Source organism: Lathyrus oleraceus, chromosome 3, assembly GCF_024323335.1.
Source record: "Lathyrus oleraceus cultivar Zhongwan6 chromosome 3, CAAS_Psat_ZW6_1.0, whole genome shotgun sequence".
NCBI classification, from domain to species: Eukaryota; Viridiplantae; Streptophyta; class Magnoliopsida; order Fabales; family Fabaceae; genus Lathyrus; species Lathyrus oleraceus.
The window spans coordinates 427,390,601-427,403,137 of NC_066581.1; the positions used below are offsets into that span (position 1 = coordinate 427,390,601).

Consider the following 12,537-nt stretch of genomic DNA (forward strand, 5'->3'; position numbering starts at 1 on the left):
GCAGCATACCATGCAGCACCTGCTACCATATAGGACAAACGCGCAACCAAAATGGAAGTTGCAATCATAACTTTAACATGACCAATTATTCCACCAATCCAGATGACTCAGCAGCTGGGACGGCAACCGCAGAAACAACCACAGTCATCTCAACATGCTATTTTAAATAACGGTGTCATTTCTTCTAACCAGATTTCAAATCAATTTGTTCAGCTTTCAGTTGATACACAAGAACCCTGCAACAAATCCATAACGAAATCACAGCAACATCAACCAAATCAAGACCAAACAAACTTTGTAATAGTTCGATGGAACTGAAGAGAGCAGACTTTGTCTGATAACGAAATCACAGGATTCTGCTCTCTTCAGAATTTGTTGATGGAACTAAAGCAGAACATCTTGAGGATTACAAAGATGAGTGAGAATATAACTAGATTTAATAGTTCGACTGATTTGAACTGGGGAAAAGGATTTGCAGTCCCCCGCCTTACCACTCGGCCATGCCGCCCAAATGATACAAAAAAATAGATTAGAATATAAAAAAACTAACGTATACCTTTTCAGTCACAAAAGAAAAGTAAAAATTTCGGGGAGAGTGCTGGCTACTTGTGATCGAAGATCTGGCAAAATAAAAATTTCTGCCACAGATGAAAGGCAGAAAGATAGGAAGGTTGCTCCAGTAATTTCAAAACCATTAGAAGGGAAAAAACATTTAAACTTGTTCGAGGAAAAGCACATGAAGGAATCCAGGCCATCTCAAGATTCAGATCAAAGTATTGAAGTTGGGACATGGAAAGAAGCAGATGAATTTATTGAATTGGTGGAACAGAAGAATCTCAAAAGGTATTTCTTCCCATAAATCATCCCAAGTTTCTTCATTCTAACACCACTCCTCATAAGTGGGCTTTTGGAGCAATTGCTGAGCTAGTGGATAATGTTGTTGATGAGATCCAAAATGGTGCGACTTTTGTTAAGGTTGGCAAGCTTAAGAACAAGAAGAATAATTCACCACTTTCTAGATGATGGCGGTGGAATGGATCCCAACTCACTACGGAAGTGCATGAGCTTGGGTTATTCTTCAAAGAAGTCGAAGACAACAATTGGACAGTATGGAAATGGATACAAGACTAGTACTATGAGACTAGGTGTTGATGCTATTGTTTTTAGCTGCGCTGCACATTTGGGTCGGGCAACACAAAGTGTAGGTCTACTATCCTATACCTTTTTGAGGAAAACTGGGAAAGATGATGTAATCATTCCAATGATATATTTTGACATATTTGGCCATTGGCCTGAGCCAATTGTTTATGGCTCACTGGACGATTGGTCATCAAACTTGAAAACAATTCTTGATTGGTCTCCTTTCACATCCAAGGATGAGCTCATGCTTCAGTTTGAGGATATAGGATCACATGGAACCAAGATCTTAATATATAACTTGTGGTTGAATGATGAAGGAATATATGAATTGAGTTTTGATGATGATGCTGAGGATATCATGCTGAGAGATGAGGCCAAGCATGCAAATGGACCGAAGTTGAACAAGAAAGTTGTCCAGCTTCAGTCACATATTTCGTACCGCATCCGTTGTTCTTTACGGGTACATGTTTCACTTTTGTATCTTAGAAAATTTCCGAACTTCAAAATCATACTAAGAGGAAAACCTGTGGACCATGTTGACATTACGGATGAGTTAAAACATTCGGAAGTTATTAATTACAAGCCCCAGCTGGCTGCGGCACATGTGGCTACGGTGGAGACGACCATTAAATTTATAAAGGAGTTTCCTGCTATTAATGTTTTTGGGTTTAATGTATACCAAAAAAATCGCCTAATCAAGCCATTTTGGAAAGTAAGCCCAGATGGTGCATCTAAAGGGAATGGTGTTGTTGGAGTTCTTGAAGCCAATTTTATAGAACTTGCACATGACAAGCAAGATTTTGAGAGATCACTGTTGTTCATACGGCTAGAAGGGAAGCTGAAACAATTGATAAACAATTACTGGAAGGGTCATTGTCAGTTAGTTGGATATCAGCTTATAGGTTACATGCCACTTGTGCAAAAGGAAGCCCAAATTCGACAATCAGCTGGGCATTTAACTAATTCACAAAATGAGTCTCTTGCTGATCCACAAGAAATTTGGTCAGCAGCCAAGCACCAACAAGTTTTGAATTTAGATGAGCCAAATGAGGGTTTTCATGAACCGACACGAAAGGTTTCTGGATTTGATCGAGAGCTATTGGAGACTTTGCAGAATCACTTAGACCCCATGCAACTGCCAGACTTTATTCGGTGGCGTATCCAAGCGGCAATGCCCGTTGTTGTGTTGGTAAAGTTGCTTCGATCTGGTTCAGAGAGCACCGTTATCAGTGCGTTAAATGCGTTTCTGGTTTTGGAAAGTGATGATGGAACTAATGCAGAATCTAAGGACAGGAGAGAAATGCCACAAAAACTGAAAAAATCTAAAACTTGCTTCCTTCTAGCAACTCAAGTTTGCTCCAGTTGAAAACAAGCATTGCAATGTATTTTAGTCCATTAGTTGAATCCTATCAAACAGTTACATGATCTCACATCGACGCCGGTTTGGTTCCTGAACCGACCATTATGCTTACAGGCCTCAGTTAAAACTCGAAAGCGGTACCACCTGAAACCAATGAAGAAGCATAAGTTTAAAATTCAAAACTCGTAAAAAGCATGTTTGCAGCATACAATATAACCATCGTTTGTATACCGTTGTCTACTTAAAAATGCCGTCTTGTAACATTACCTCGTAAAACTCTTCACAAGTTTATGACAAGCATTAAGTATCAAACAAAACCCCAAACTTTACGGCTGCCGTGTCCCAGGGCCTGGAATGTGCAATTACTGATACGTTTATGTCACAGGAAAAAGATGCAATCCCTATGCAGAATGGTAGTGATAATAGCTCTTATGTTCTTGGAAAATGAATGTTCTTTACTAAGGGATGCATTTGGATTGCGACAAGTGCTACTTCAACCCGAAGAGGAATTATTGGTGAAATGCCATGCAGAGTTTTCCAGCGAGGGTGTTGTGCCTAAACTAAAAATACTTATTGGCAAGTTGAAGGTGCAAGTACGTAAAGTCAAAATGGGTGTCGACCCTCCTACTGGCTGTAGCATGTCATCCATAGTGACAGACGAAATTAAAATGGAATCAGTGTGATACCAATTCTCAAATTTACAATCAAAAATATCTTCTGGTGGCTCTGATATTAATGTCATGGAAAATCTTGGGAAGTTCACATCTGAGAAGTCTTTTGATGGTATTACTCTTCGTGATTCTTCTCTATCACGTAGGATTTGTTTTAATGTCGACTCAACTGTGCGGTTTTTAAGTTTTGCTGCGTTTTTTCTTTACCAAGTTTGGTTGGAATATCCACTTATTTGGTGACTGGGTTCGGTTTTTTTGTCAATGTTTGGACTGATTATTGTTGGTTTCATTTTCGTTATCGTTGAGCTTTGAGTTGTTATTATCACATATGTTAATTTTCTGTCTAAAGGAAGAGGATGAACAGTACAATTCCTTTCCATTTTTTGTTTGTTTTTTTGGTTTTCAGTTTTCACTGTATATAGCGCTTGAAGCCATTCATGAGCATGAATGATTGTCTGGTTCGGTGGAGAGGGGTTTTCATGGGAAACGTTAGGCCATGAGTTCAACGCCTTGTGATTCCCTTTCTGTTTTTATTATGTTTTCTAATCAATTCATTATTTAGTTTTACTATTTCATTTAATTTCTTTTTTTATATGTTATTATCTTTTTATTTATTTTTAATCCTTTTTTTTTGTTCTCATTTCTTCGACGCTCGCTAACTTCAACGTTTGTCCCTGATTTACTTTATGGTTGAACATCGATTTTAATTAATGGATTCAACAATTCTCATGTTGTTTATCCATGATTATTTTTATCGATACATCGATAGTATTTTTCCGCGTTTTGATTAATCACATATAACATTTCAATTATTGTCAATATGTGCAAACCAGCTTTGAGCACATTATCTAGATTTCTTGTTTGCTTTTCAATTTCCATCTGCCTTGCACGTCATTGCGTTATGCGAGTTTGATTCGCATCCTCGCTTCCCGGTTTTTATCCGTGCACGTCCAGATGTTTGTTTCTTTCAATTAAATTTTTGAGTGTTTTGTATATATAACTTGTTATGTTATTTATTTTCTTCACATGGCTTACTCTTGGGCCTTCTTACAATGAGACAGTTCATTTGCACCTACACTCATACATTGCATTATTTGTTGTTTGGGCTCGATTTAATTATTTCATTACTTTGAATCCCCATTCGATAAAATGTACCCCCACTCCCCTGGCATGTAATAATTTTACTGCTTTCTATTTCTTTATTTGTTTGACTGTTTAGTTAGCTACTAACACAAGAATAAAATCAACCATTTCCAAAAGATCAAAAATAAGACTCGATCCAATGTCGAGTGTTTTCTCAATAAACAAATCAATTCATTTCTTCCTCCCATTCTATTCAATTTCTTTCAAACCTTCAGCAAATGCTTGATCCAACGTCAAGCCATTTTTCATAATAAAACTCAAAAAAAATATTAATTCATATTTAAAGACCTTTTCAATAAAGATGGAAGTGGAACATGGTGGATACCGTGCACTCCTGAGACTAGGGTTCGAGACGGATGTCTCGCCTATCCTAGCTCTCGTCATCATCCAAATCTACCCATACTGTTTCTCTCAAATACACATTCAAATCTTTCTCAATCGCTCATCAAATGCTTGATCTAATGTCAAGTCATTTTCACAACAAAACTCAAAATACTTAATTCCTATCTAAACACTTTTCAATAAAGATGGAAATGGAACATGGTGGATACCGTGCACTCCTGAGATTAAGATTCGAGGTGGATGCCTCACCTGTCTTAGCTCTCGCCATCATTTAAAATTGTCAATGCGGTTTCTTCAAACCCTTTCTCAATCAAATTCAAAAACACTTAATTCTTATTAAACACTTTTACAAATAAGATGGAAATGGAACGTGGTGGATACCACGTACTCCTGAGACTAGGATTCGAGATGGATATCTCGCCCATCCAAGTTCTCGCCATTACTCAAAACACATCAAACCAATCAAATTCTTTTCTCGCCGCCGTGCGATTGACTCTTAAACCTTTTCTCAAGCGAAAGGTACTTTGTTTCAAAACAATGCAAGGCAATGTTTTTCCACCTGTTTTGGGTAGTCCAACAATGTTTTCGTCGTTTTGACACAAGGTAGCTTTCGCTAAAATCGACCAACAAACAAACATTTTTCTACCCAGAACTACGTAAGCCTTGATTTCTCTGTTGAGATACATAGGAGCAGGATTTGTAAATCTTGTCAGGCCCACGAATAAAAAACTTAGGTTTTGTCCTTCATCGAAAATCCAAAAAATATTCTCCTCTCATCCTTTCTTTCTTTCCCACCTAATAACTTAAAGCCTTACATTTCAAACTAACATTAATGCACACAACTAACCTAATGGTTCCCGTTGAGTACAACGGACGTGAGGGGTGCTAATATCTTCCCCTTGCGTAATCGACTCCCGAACCCTGATTTGGTTGCGACGACCAATATCATTGTCGTTTTGTCTTGGGTTTTATCGATATTTCCCATTTCCTTTTTAGGAATAAATAAAGTTTGGTGGCGACTCTGTTCAGTCCATCATTGGGAGCGTGCGATTGCGCTTCGCTTAGGTCGTTCTCTCATTTTCTCGAGGTACGACAGATGGCGACTCTGCTGGGGAATAGCCTTTCCCTAAGTGAGTCAAGCCTAGTTTGGATGTTTGTGTGCCTTTGTTTGTTTAATTGTGTGGCTTTTCCTTATTTATTGCTTTTATTATCTTTATTGTTATATTGATATTTTTGTTATATATTGGTTCCACTGTGTTGGGTACTTGGATATTTGATTACAAACCATGTGGGAGAGACTCTACACCCGAGTCTAGAGTGAAAAAACATAAGATATGACGATGGTTGAGTAGTACAGACTCCCGAGGTGAATACTTCGTAAGAGTAGGTACGAGAACCTCACTTAGAGTAGATCCTTTTGCAAATATTGTCGCCCGAGGTGTATACCTCGTAAGCTCCGATGTTTCAAAGGGGTCCATGACTCTAAGAACCTTTTAGAACATTGAACCTTTGGCCAACTAGAAATGATGGTTGCGTAGTATGGATTCCCGAGGTGAATACTTCGTAAGAATCGATACGAGAACCTCGCTCAGAATAGATTCTCTAGATGGAGTTGACGGTCGGAAAGTATTTTCCGTAAGCGTTAAACATTCTTTTGAATCCATGACTCTGAGTACCCTGTCTAGAACCAAGTCGATGGTTGCGTAGTGCGGACTCCCGAGGTGAATACTTCGTAAGAGTCGGTACGAGAACCTCACCCAAAATAGATTCCCTTGATGGAGTTGACGGCCGAAAAGTATTTTTCGTAAGCGTCAAACATTCTTGTGAATCAATGACTCTGGGGATCCTTTGTGACAAATCCCTAGATCACACCCGGTGAGAACCTATTCTTGGAAAGAAATCAGATTCATCAGTACCTCAGACTTTTGAACCCGTGTATTAAAAAAACAAATATGCATGGCTTGCATTGCATTCATTCACATTCCATTGCATCTGCATCTCATCATAATGCATGTCATTTTCCAGACAAAATACAAAAAAAACTCATCCATCCTTTGTCCATGATTCAGCAAAATGATTCCTGACACGCGTTTAGAACAAGGAACCATGTCTCAAGAGATGATGGACGAGCTAAGGAAAGGTCAAGAAGCATTGAAGGAGGAACTCAATCTTTTGAAGAGCCAAGTGGGATGGGTCGTGGAAACCCTACAAGCCTTATTGAGAAAAGAGGGCCATTCCATACCCATTGCTACAACAGAGGGAGCTACTACTCCACATCCATCAGGTGTTACCCCAAGTCAAGGGAAATTCTATATGGCAACTCCTCACCTACTAGCATATGGACCTCCCTTAGGATGTCATCATCAACATCCTCTGACTATTCCTCCTCAAAATCACCAAAGTCATGTTCAAAGCAAAAGTCAGAATCAGAACAAGGGGAACAAAAATCACAACGACCCGATTCCGGTGCCATATAGCAAGCTCTACCCACAACTGATCCAGAATGCTTTGTTGACCCCTCAAGCTCTCACACCTGCGTCACCATACTTGCCATGGTACAATCCAAATGCAACATGTGAATTCCATAAAGGGGTAGTGGGACATGACCTAGATTCTTGCTTAGCGCTGAAAGCCTTGGTACGAGAGCTGATTAACAAAAAGAGCTTAGTCTTTGAAGAAGATCACCCGAAGGTCAAGTGCGAATACCATACTGGAACAATGGGGCACTCTATCGAGGAATGCGAGAGTTTTAAGTTCAAGCTGCAAAGATTGATTGACATTAGGTCACCAACACTCATGGAGGAAAGCTCAGGTACATACATCTTGATTTCTGGGCTAAGTAGCGAGAAAGGTAAAGGACCTCAGAAACCCCTCAAGGTTTTGTACCACAAGGATGAAGTCAGGGAGGTGGCTAATGAGATATCATCGTTTCCCGATTAGAGAATTGAGATATCACCTTGGATTTCTAATGTCACGACCCATGGCAACGGAAGCAAAGGAGAAGTGAGTAGTGGATCCAAGAGGGTTGCATCCAACGATCAGACTGAAGGAAAAGAATTTGAAGATCGTCGTGCCAATATCAAAAAGTTTGTTGATCCTAACCTTCAAGTGGCTGAAAATGAGCAGTTAGCAATGCCCAAAGTGCCGTACCAGCAAACGCTACCTTTTGGTCTTCATTACAAACAATCCTGGTTTGCTCTTCATCCAAATCAACAAGCCCAAGGCCCGAGATATCAAAATCAGCATAGGCCTCAAAATAACTTGGAAAGAAGAAATGATCCTCGTCATCCAATCCTCATGACATATAGCCAACTCCTACAACCTCTGATTCAAAACTCGTTGGTGGTTCCAGAGTCTCTTAAGCCGGTTCCACAACCTTACCCACCCTGGTATGACCCAAATGTGAAATATAGATATCATGCCGGATCAGAAGGGCACTCAACTGAAGACTGCAACGCTTTCAAAGCCAAAGTACAACAGTTGATTGACAACAGGTACATAGCCTTTCAAGAAGGAAGCTTGGTGGTAAACGTTAACCCATTAGCCGGATAAGTGCGAAGGTCTCAAGGGGTGTCCCCATAGGTTAATAGATCAAGTTTGAAGAAGTCATTCCCTAAAGCTGGCAATCATTTGGTTGTTTCAGCATTTCTTTTGTAGTTTCCTCGCATGTTGATTGTTAATTTCTTTTAAGCATTGTTGTTTTCTTTGAATTGGTAAGATTAATGAAATGTTTATGCATCTTTTGAATTGATCCATTCGTATTCACTCGTTTTTCATTCATGTTAAAAACAAAAATACTCCTCTCATTCACTTTTGTTTATCAAACCGTTGTGTTAACAAAGATTGGAAGGAGGATGATGAAAACGAAACACCTGAAATTATTGTGGTATGCTTTTGAGTAAAACCTTGCCGATGATGTAAGGCATTGCTTCAAATCCCCAAACACTGAAGTGATAACGAGTTAATCCCTAGACAACCACTTTGAGCCTAGAAGTTGGTGTTTATTTCGGATCTAAAATCCTTAATCTTAACCTGGGGCAGGGTAGTTGTGTTCAGATAGTTTGACCGTGCATTCGATCTTTCAAAAAATTCGTCCATATGTACGCCATCCAATTAGGTTGAACCACATGTTATCCTTCGCGCACATATTGGGGTGTCGAAGAAGTTGAGAAAAGCTAAAATTAGTGTTGGTTGATCCTCATCCACCAATAACCTGGCAGTCAACACGTAAAAAAAAACACAGAAAAAAGTCTGCTAAGTCAAACACCACAAAATGACTTAGGCAAAAGTCAGGGCATCCCGATGGACCGAAAGCTTCAAAGAAGCGGTCCAGGAAAAATCAGGGATGAAGAAAATCAATCAAAAAGAGGTCATTAAATCCTCAAAAAAAAAAGGTGACTGCCATTTCAAGAAACCTTGAATCCTCATTTTCACTTTCGCACCTTCGAAGTCGAATGCATGTATTGAATTAACTGAACATATGAACTGGAGATCATCAAGAAGAAGGGGTGGGTAAAAAATAAATTTTGAGCCTTATATCCTTTTGTTTCAAAAAACCGTGAACCAGACCACGTTACAATCCTTAAAAGACCTAATTGAGGTAGAGTCTATTTTGAAAGCATATAACAGCAAGGTTGCGTTAACCTGACTCCAAACGATCTTTGTTAATCATTTGATCACATCATCTTGCACATTGTGAGTGACTAGATCATCATTGTGTTCTTATCATTGACCCGCTCATTATATTTCACCCATTCATATCAATAAATTTTAATTTCAAATTTTTGCATAAGCACTGCATTAAAATTACCATTTTTTGAATGAACAATCTTATTTGCGAGTCAACATTTAGCATTAAAGAAATTCCAGCAATATACAATTGAGGAATTTGATAAGGTGAAAGAAGTCCAATCATGGGAAAATCACTTTGAGTATCATTCAATCTGATCCAATCACCCCAAGGTTCACTTAGCAAAAAGTGATTTGCTTCAAGATTCAGACCGGGGTAAGCCATCTCAGAAGCTCATTGGGTCCAACTATCCAAAGACAGTCAATCAGAAGTCTACCATTCCAGGTTTTGGTGAATTAGGGTCAGATCACTGCGGTATTCAAACATTGGGGCAAGCAATCTTGATATCGTCTCATGTCAAGTTGTTCCAAACTCACTTTCAAAGTGAACATCTTCAAAGACACAACATACTGGGGCAAGAGGAGCCACAGAGGGGACAAATCTCTTTCTTCATGCTTTCAAATTGCTCAAACGAATTCTGCCACACGTCAACAACTATTGAGTTTAAGATGAGTGCCCGGAAATTATGCTAGCATGATTCATTAATCCTCCAAAAGAATCCCATTGGCTAAGTTGTGGCCATCAAACTTGATAGAATTCTCCTTTGACAACATCTATCACAAAATATTTGGTTTAGTTCTCGGTGTTAAGGAATCATGATATCCATAAAAAGCCTCTACAACTCCCAGTCCACTCAAGTGTCAGCATTCTCATAATCATGATCATTCATATATCATGCATAAAAGAATTCAAATCATGCATAGCCGAAATGTACTTCGTGCTCATTTTGCATTGACCCAGGTCTTGTTGTTGATCCTATATTCTTTGACCTCTAATTCTAGTTTTTCTTTGGTGCCCTTAAACCATCATCCGGTTTCCGTAGTCATTTTCAAATCCAACTCAGTTGCCACCTATTAGAAAATTTTCCATTTAGGCTCAATTCCTTTTTGGATTATCCGATGAATTTCCGGATTACTCCTTGGTTTATTGATGTATTTCCATAACTTGTCTGATGTGTTTCCAGATGCTTCCTCACCTATCTGATGTATGCTCAAATGTGTTTGGCTTGTACTCTGATGTACTTCCAGAATTTCCTTGGTGTATTATCGGATATGTCTGTATTCTATTGTATCTCCAGAATATCACTTGTAATTCTAATGCATTTCCAAAATTCGTTTCTTTTACTCTCCGATGAATTCCCGAACATGTCATTTTGGTTCTGACACACTTCCAGAACCCTTATGCCATTCCCTAGAACTATTTTAAGGCTCATTGGTGTCTCATAAAATTCAGTTGTCACTAGCATTATTCCAAGCTCAGTTGCTACTAGAACTCATTTTAAACCCAATTGTCGTTGGCATCACTGTCAGTCTGTTTGTAAATATATTTGTGATTGATATCTGAAGTTTGGTTGTCGCCAACATCATTTCAAGTCCAGTTGTTGCTGGTAATTGTTTACTAATGACTTTCATCAAGTCCATTTGTTGTTGGCATCTATCCGTTAAAATCTGGTTGCAATCCATTTCTTACGGTCAAAGTCCAATTGTTGTTGGCACGTACAGAGAGTTTGAATACCTTATCTTTCCTGATGGTTCCGTGAAAGTCATGTATGACTCACCATCTTGAGGAGTTCCCAGAAGCTTGGAGGTTTTTCGTGTTTGATTTCTCTGTAAAGAATCATCGTAGCCTTTTGCGTGGATGATCTACTTACAAGAAGACTCCCGTTTATCTTTGTTTTGCATAAATTCCCTGTTAGGAATCTTCAAAATCTGTGATTGGATGAATTTCTTGTGAGAAATCTCCAGAACTATCAGATGTATTCTAAAGTGTCAGGTCATGTATTGAACCTATTGATGAAATTTGCTTTGTATGTTTTCCAATATCCTCAGGTCATGTATGAACCTATTGATAAAACTCCCTTTGATTTTTCCCAAGTGTTGTCAGGTCATGTATGAACCTGCTGTTGAAAGTTCTTTGATTATTTCAGTGTTGTCAGGTCATGTATGAACCTGTTGTCGAAAATTCTTTGAATGTTCCAGCATTGTCAGGTCATGTATGAACCCGTTGCTGTTGAGCCTTTATTCCAGTATTGTCAGGTCATGTCTGAACCTGTTTTGAAGAATCTTTCTCTTTGATTATTCTAGTGTCGTCAAGTCATGTATGAACTTGTTGTGGAAATTTTCTCAAAATGTTCAAGTTTGTCATCAGGTCATGTATGAACCTGTTGATATACTCTTTTTGAATTTGTCTGAGTTTGTTAGGTCATGTCTGAACCTGCTGTCAGAATCGTTCTTGGTATTCCCCAACATTGTCAGGTCATGTATGAACCTGCTGTTGAGCTTTTATTCCAGTATTACCAGGTCATGTCTGAACCTGTTTTGAAGAATCTTTCTTTATGATTATTTCAGTGTTGGCAGGTCATGTATGAACTTGTTGATACACTCTTTTTGATTTTTCTATTTGTTGTCAAGTCATGTTTGAACTTGCTGTCAGAACCGTTCTTGGTATTCCCCAACATTGTTAGGTCACGTATGAATCCGTTGCTGTTAAGCCTTTATTCCAGTATTACCAGGTCATGTCTGAACCTATTTTGAAGAATTTTTTCCTTTGATTATTCCAGTGTTGTCAGGTCATGTATGAACCTGTTGTTGAACCTTTTGTTCCAATGTTGTCAAGTCATGTGTGAACTTGTTGTCGAAATTTTCTCAAAATGTTCAAGTTGGTCATCAGGTCATGTATGAACCTGTTGATATACTCTTTTTGAATTTTTCTGAGTTTGTTAGGTCATGTCTGAACCTGCTGTCAGAACTTCTTGATATTCCCCAGCATTGTCAGGTCATGTATGAACTTGTTGTTGATCTTTCATTCTAGTATTACCAGATCATGTATGAACCTGTTTTAAAGAATCTTTCTCTATGATTGTTTCAGTGTTATCAGGTCATGTATGAACCTGTTGTAGAAATTTTTCTTATTCGGGTTTAGTAAGTCATATGTGAACTTACTGCCGAAATCTCTTGTATTCTAAGTGTCGTTCATCGAATTTCACTTTGAGTACTCTCTAGTGTGTGTCTGATTCTCCAGCAAGATTGTTT

The 12,537-nt window shown here is 38.6% G+C and overlaps 1 protein-coding gene across 1 annotated transcript; it reads left to right on the top strand.

Moving 5' to 3' along the window:
* Positions 1-868: 868 nt before the first annotated feature.
* Positions 869-2,506, top strand: LOC127131548 (protein MICRORCHIDIA 1). Its single transcript, XM_051060465.1, has one exon. The coding sequence runs from the start codon at positions 935-937 to the stop codon at positions 2,504-2,506; it is 1,572 nt and encodes a 523-aa protein (XP_050916422.1). The 5' UTR covers positions 869-934.
* Positions 2,507-12,537: the final 10,031 nt, after the last annotated feature.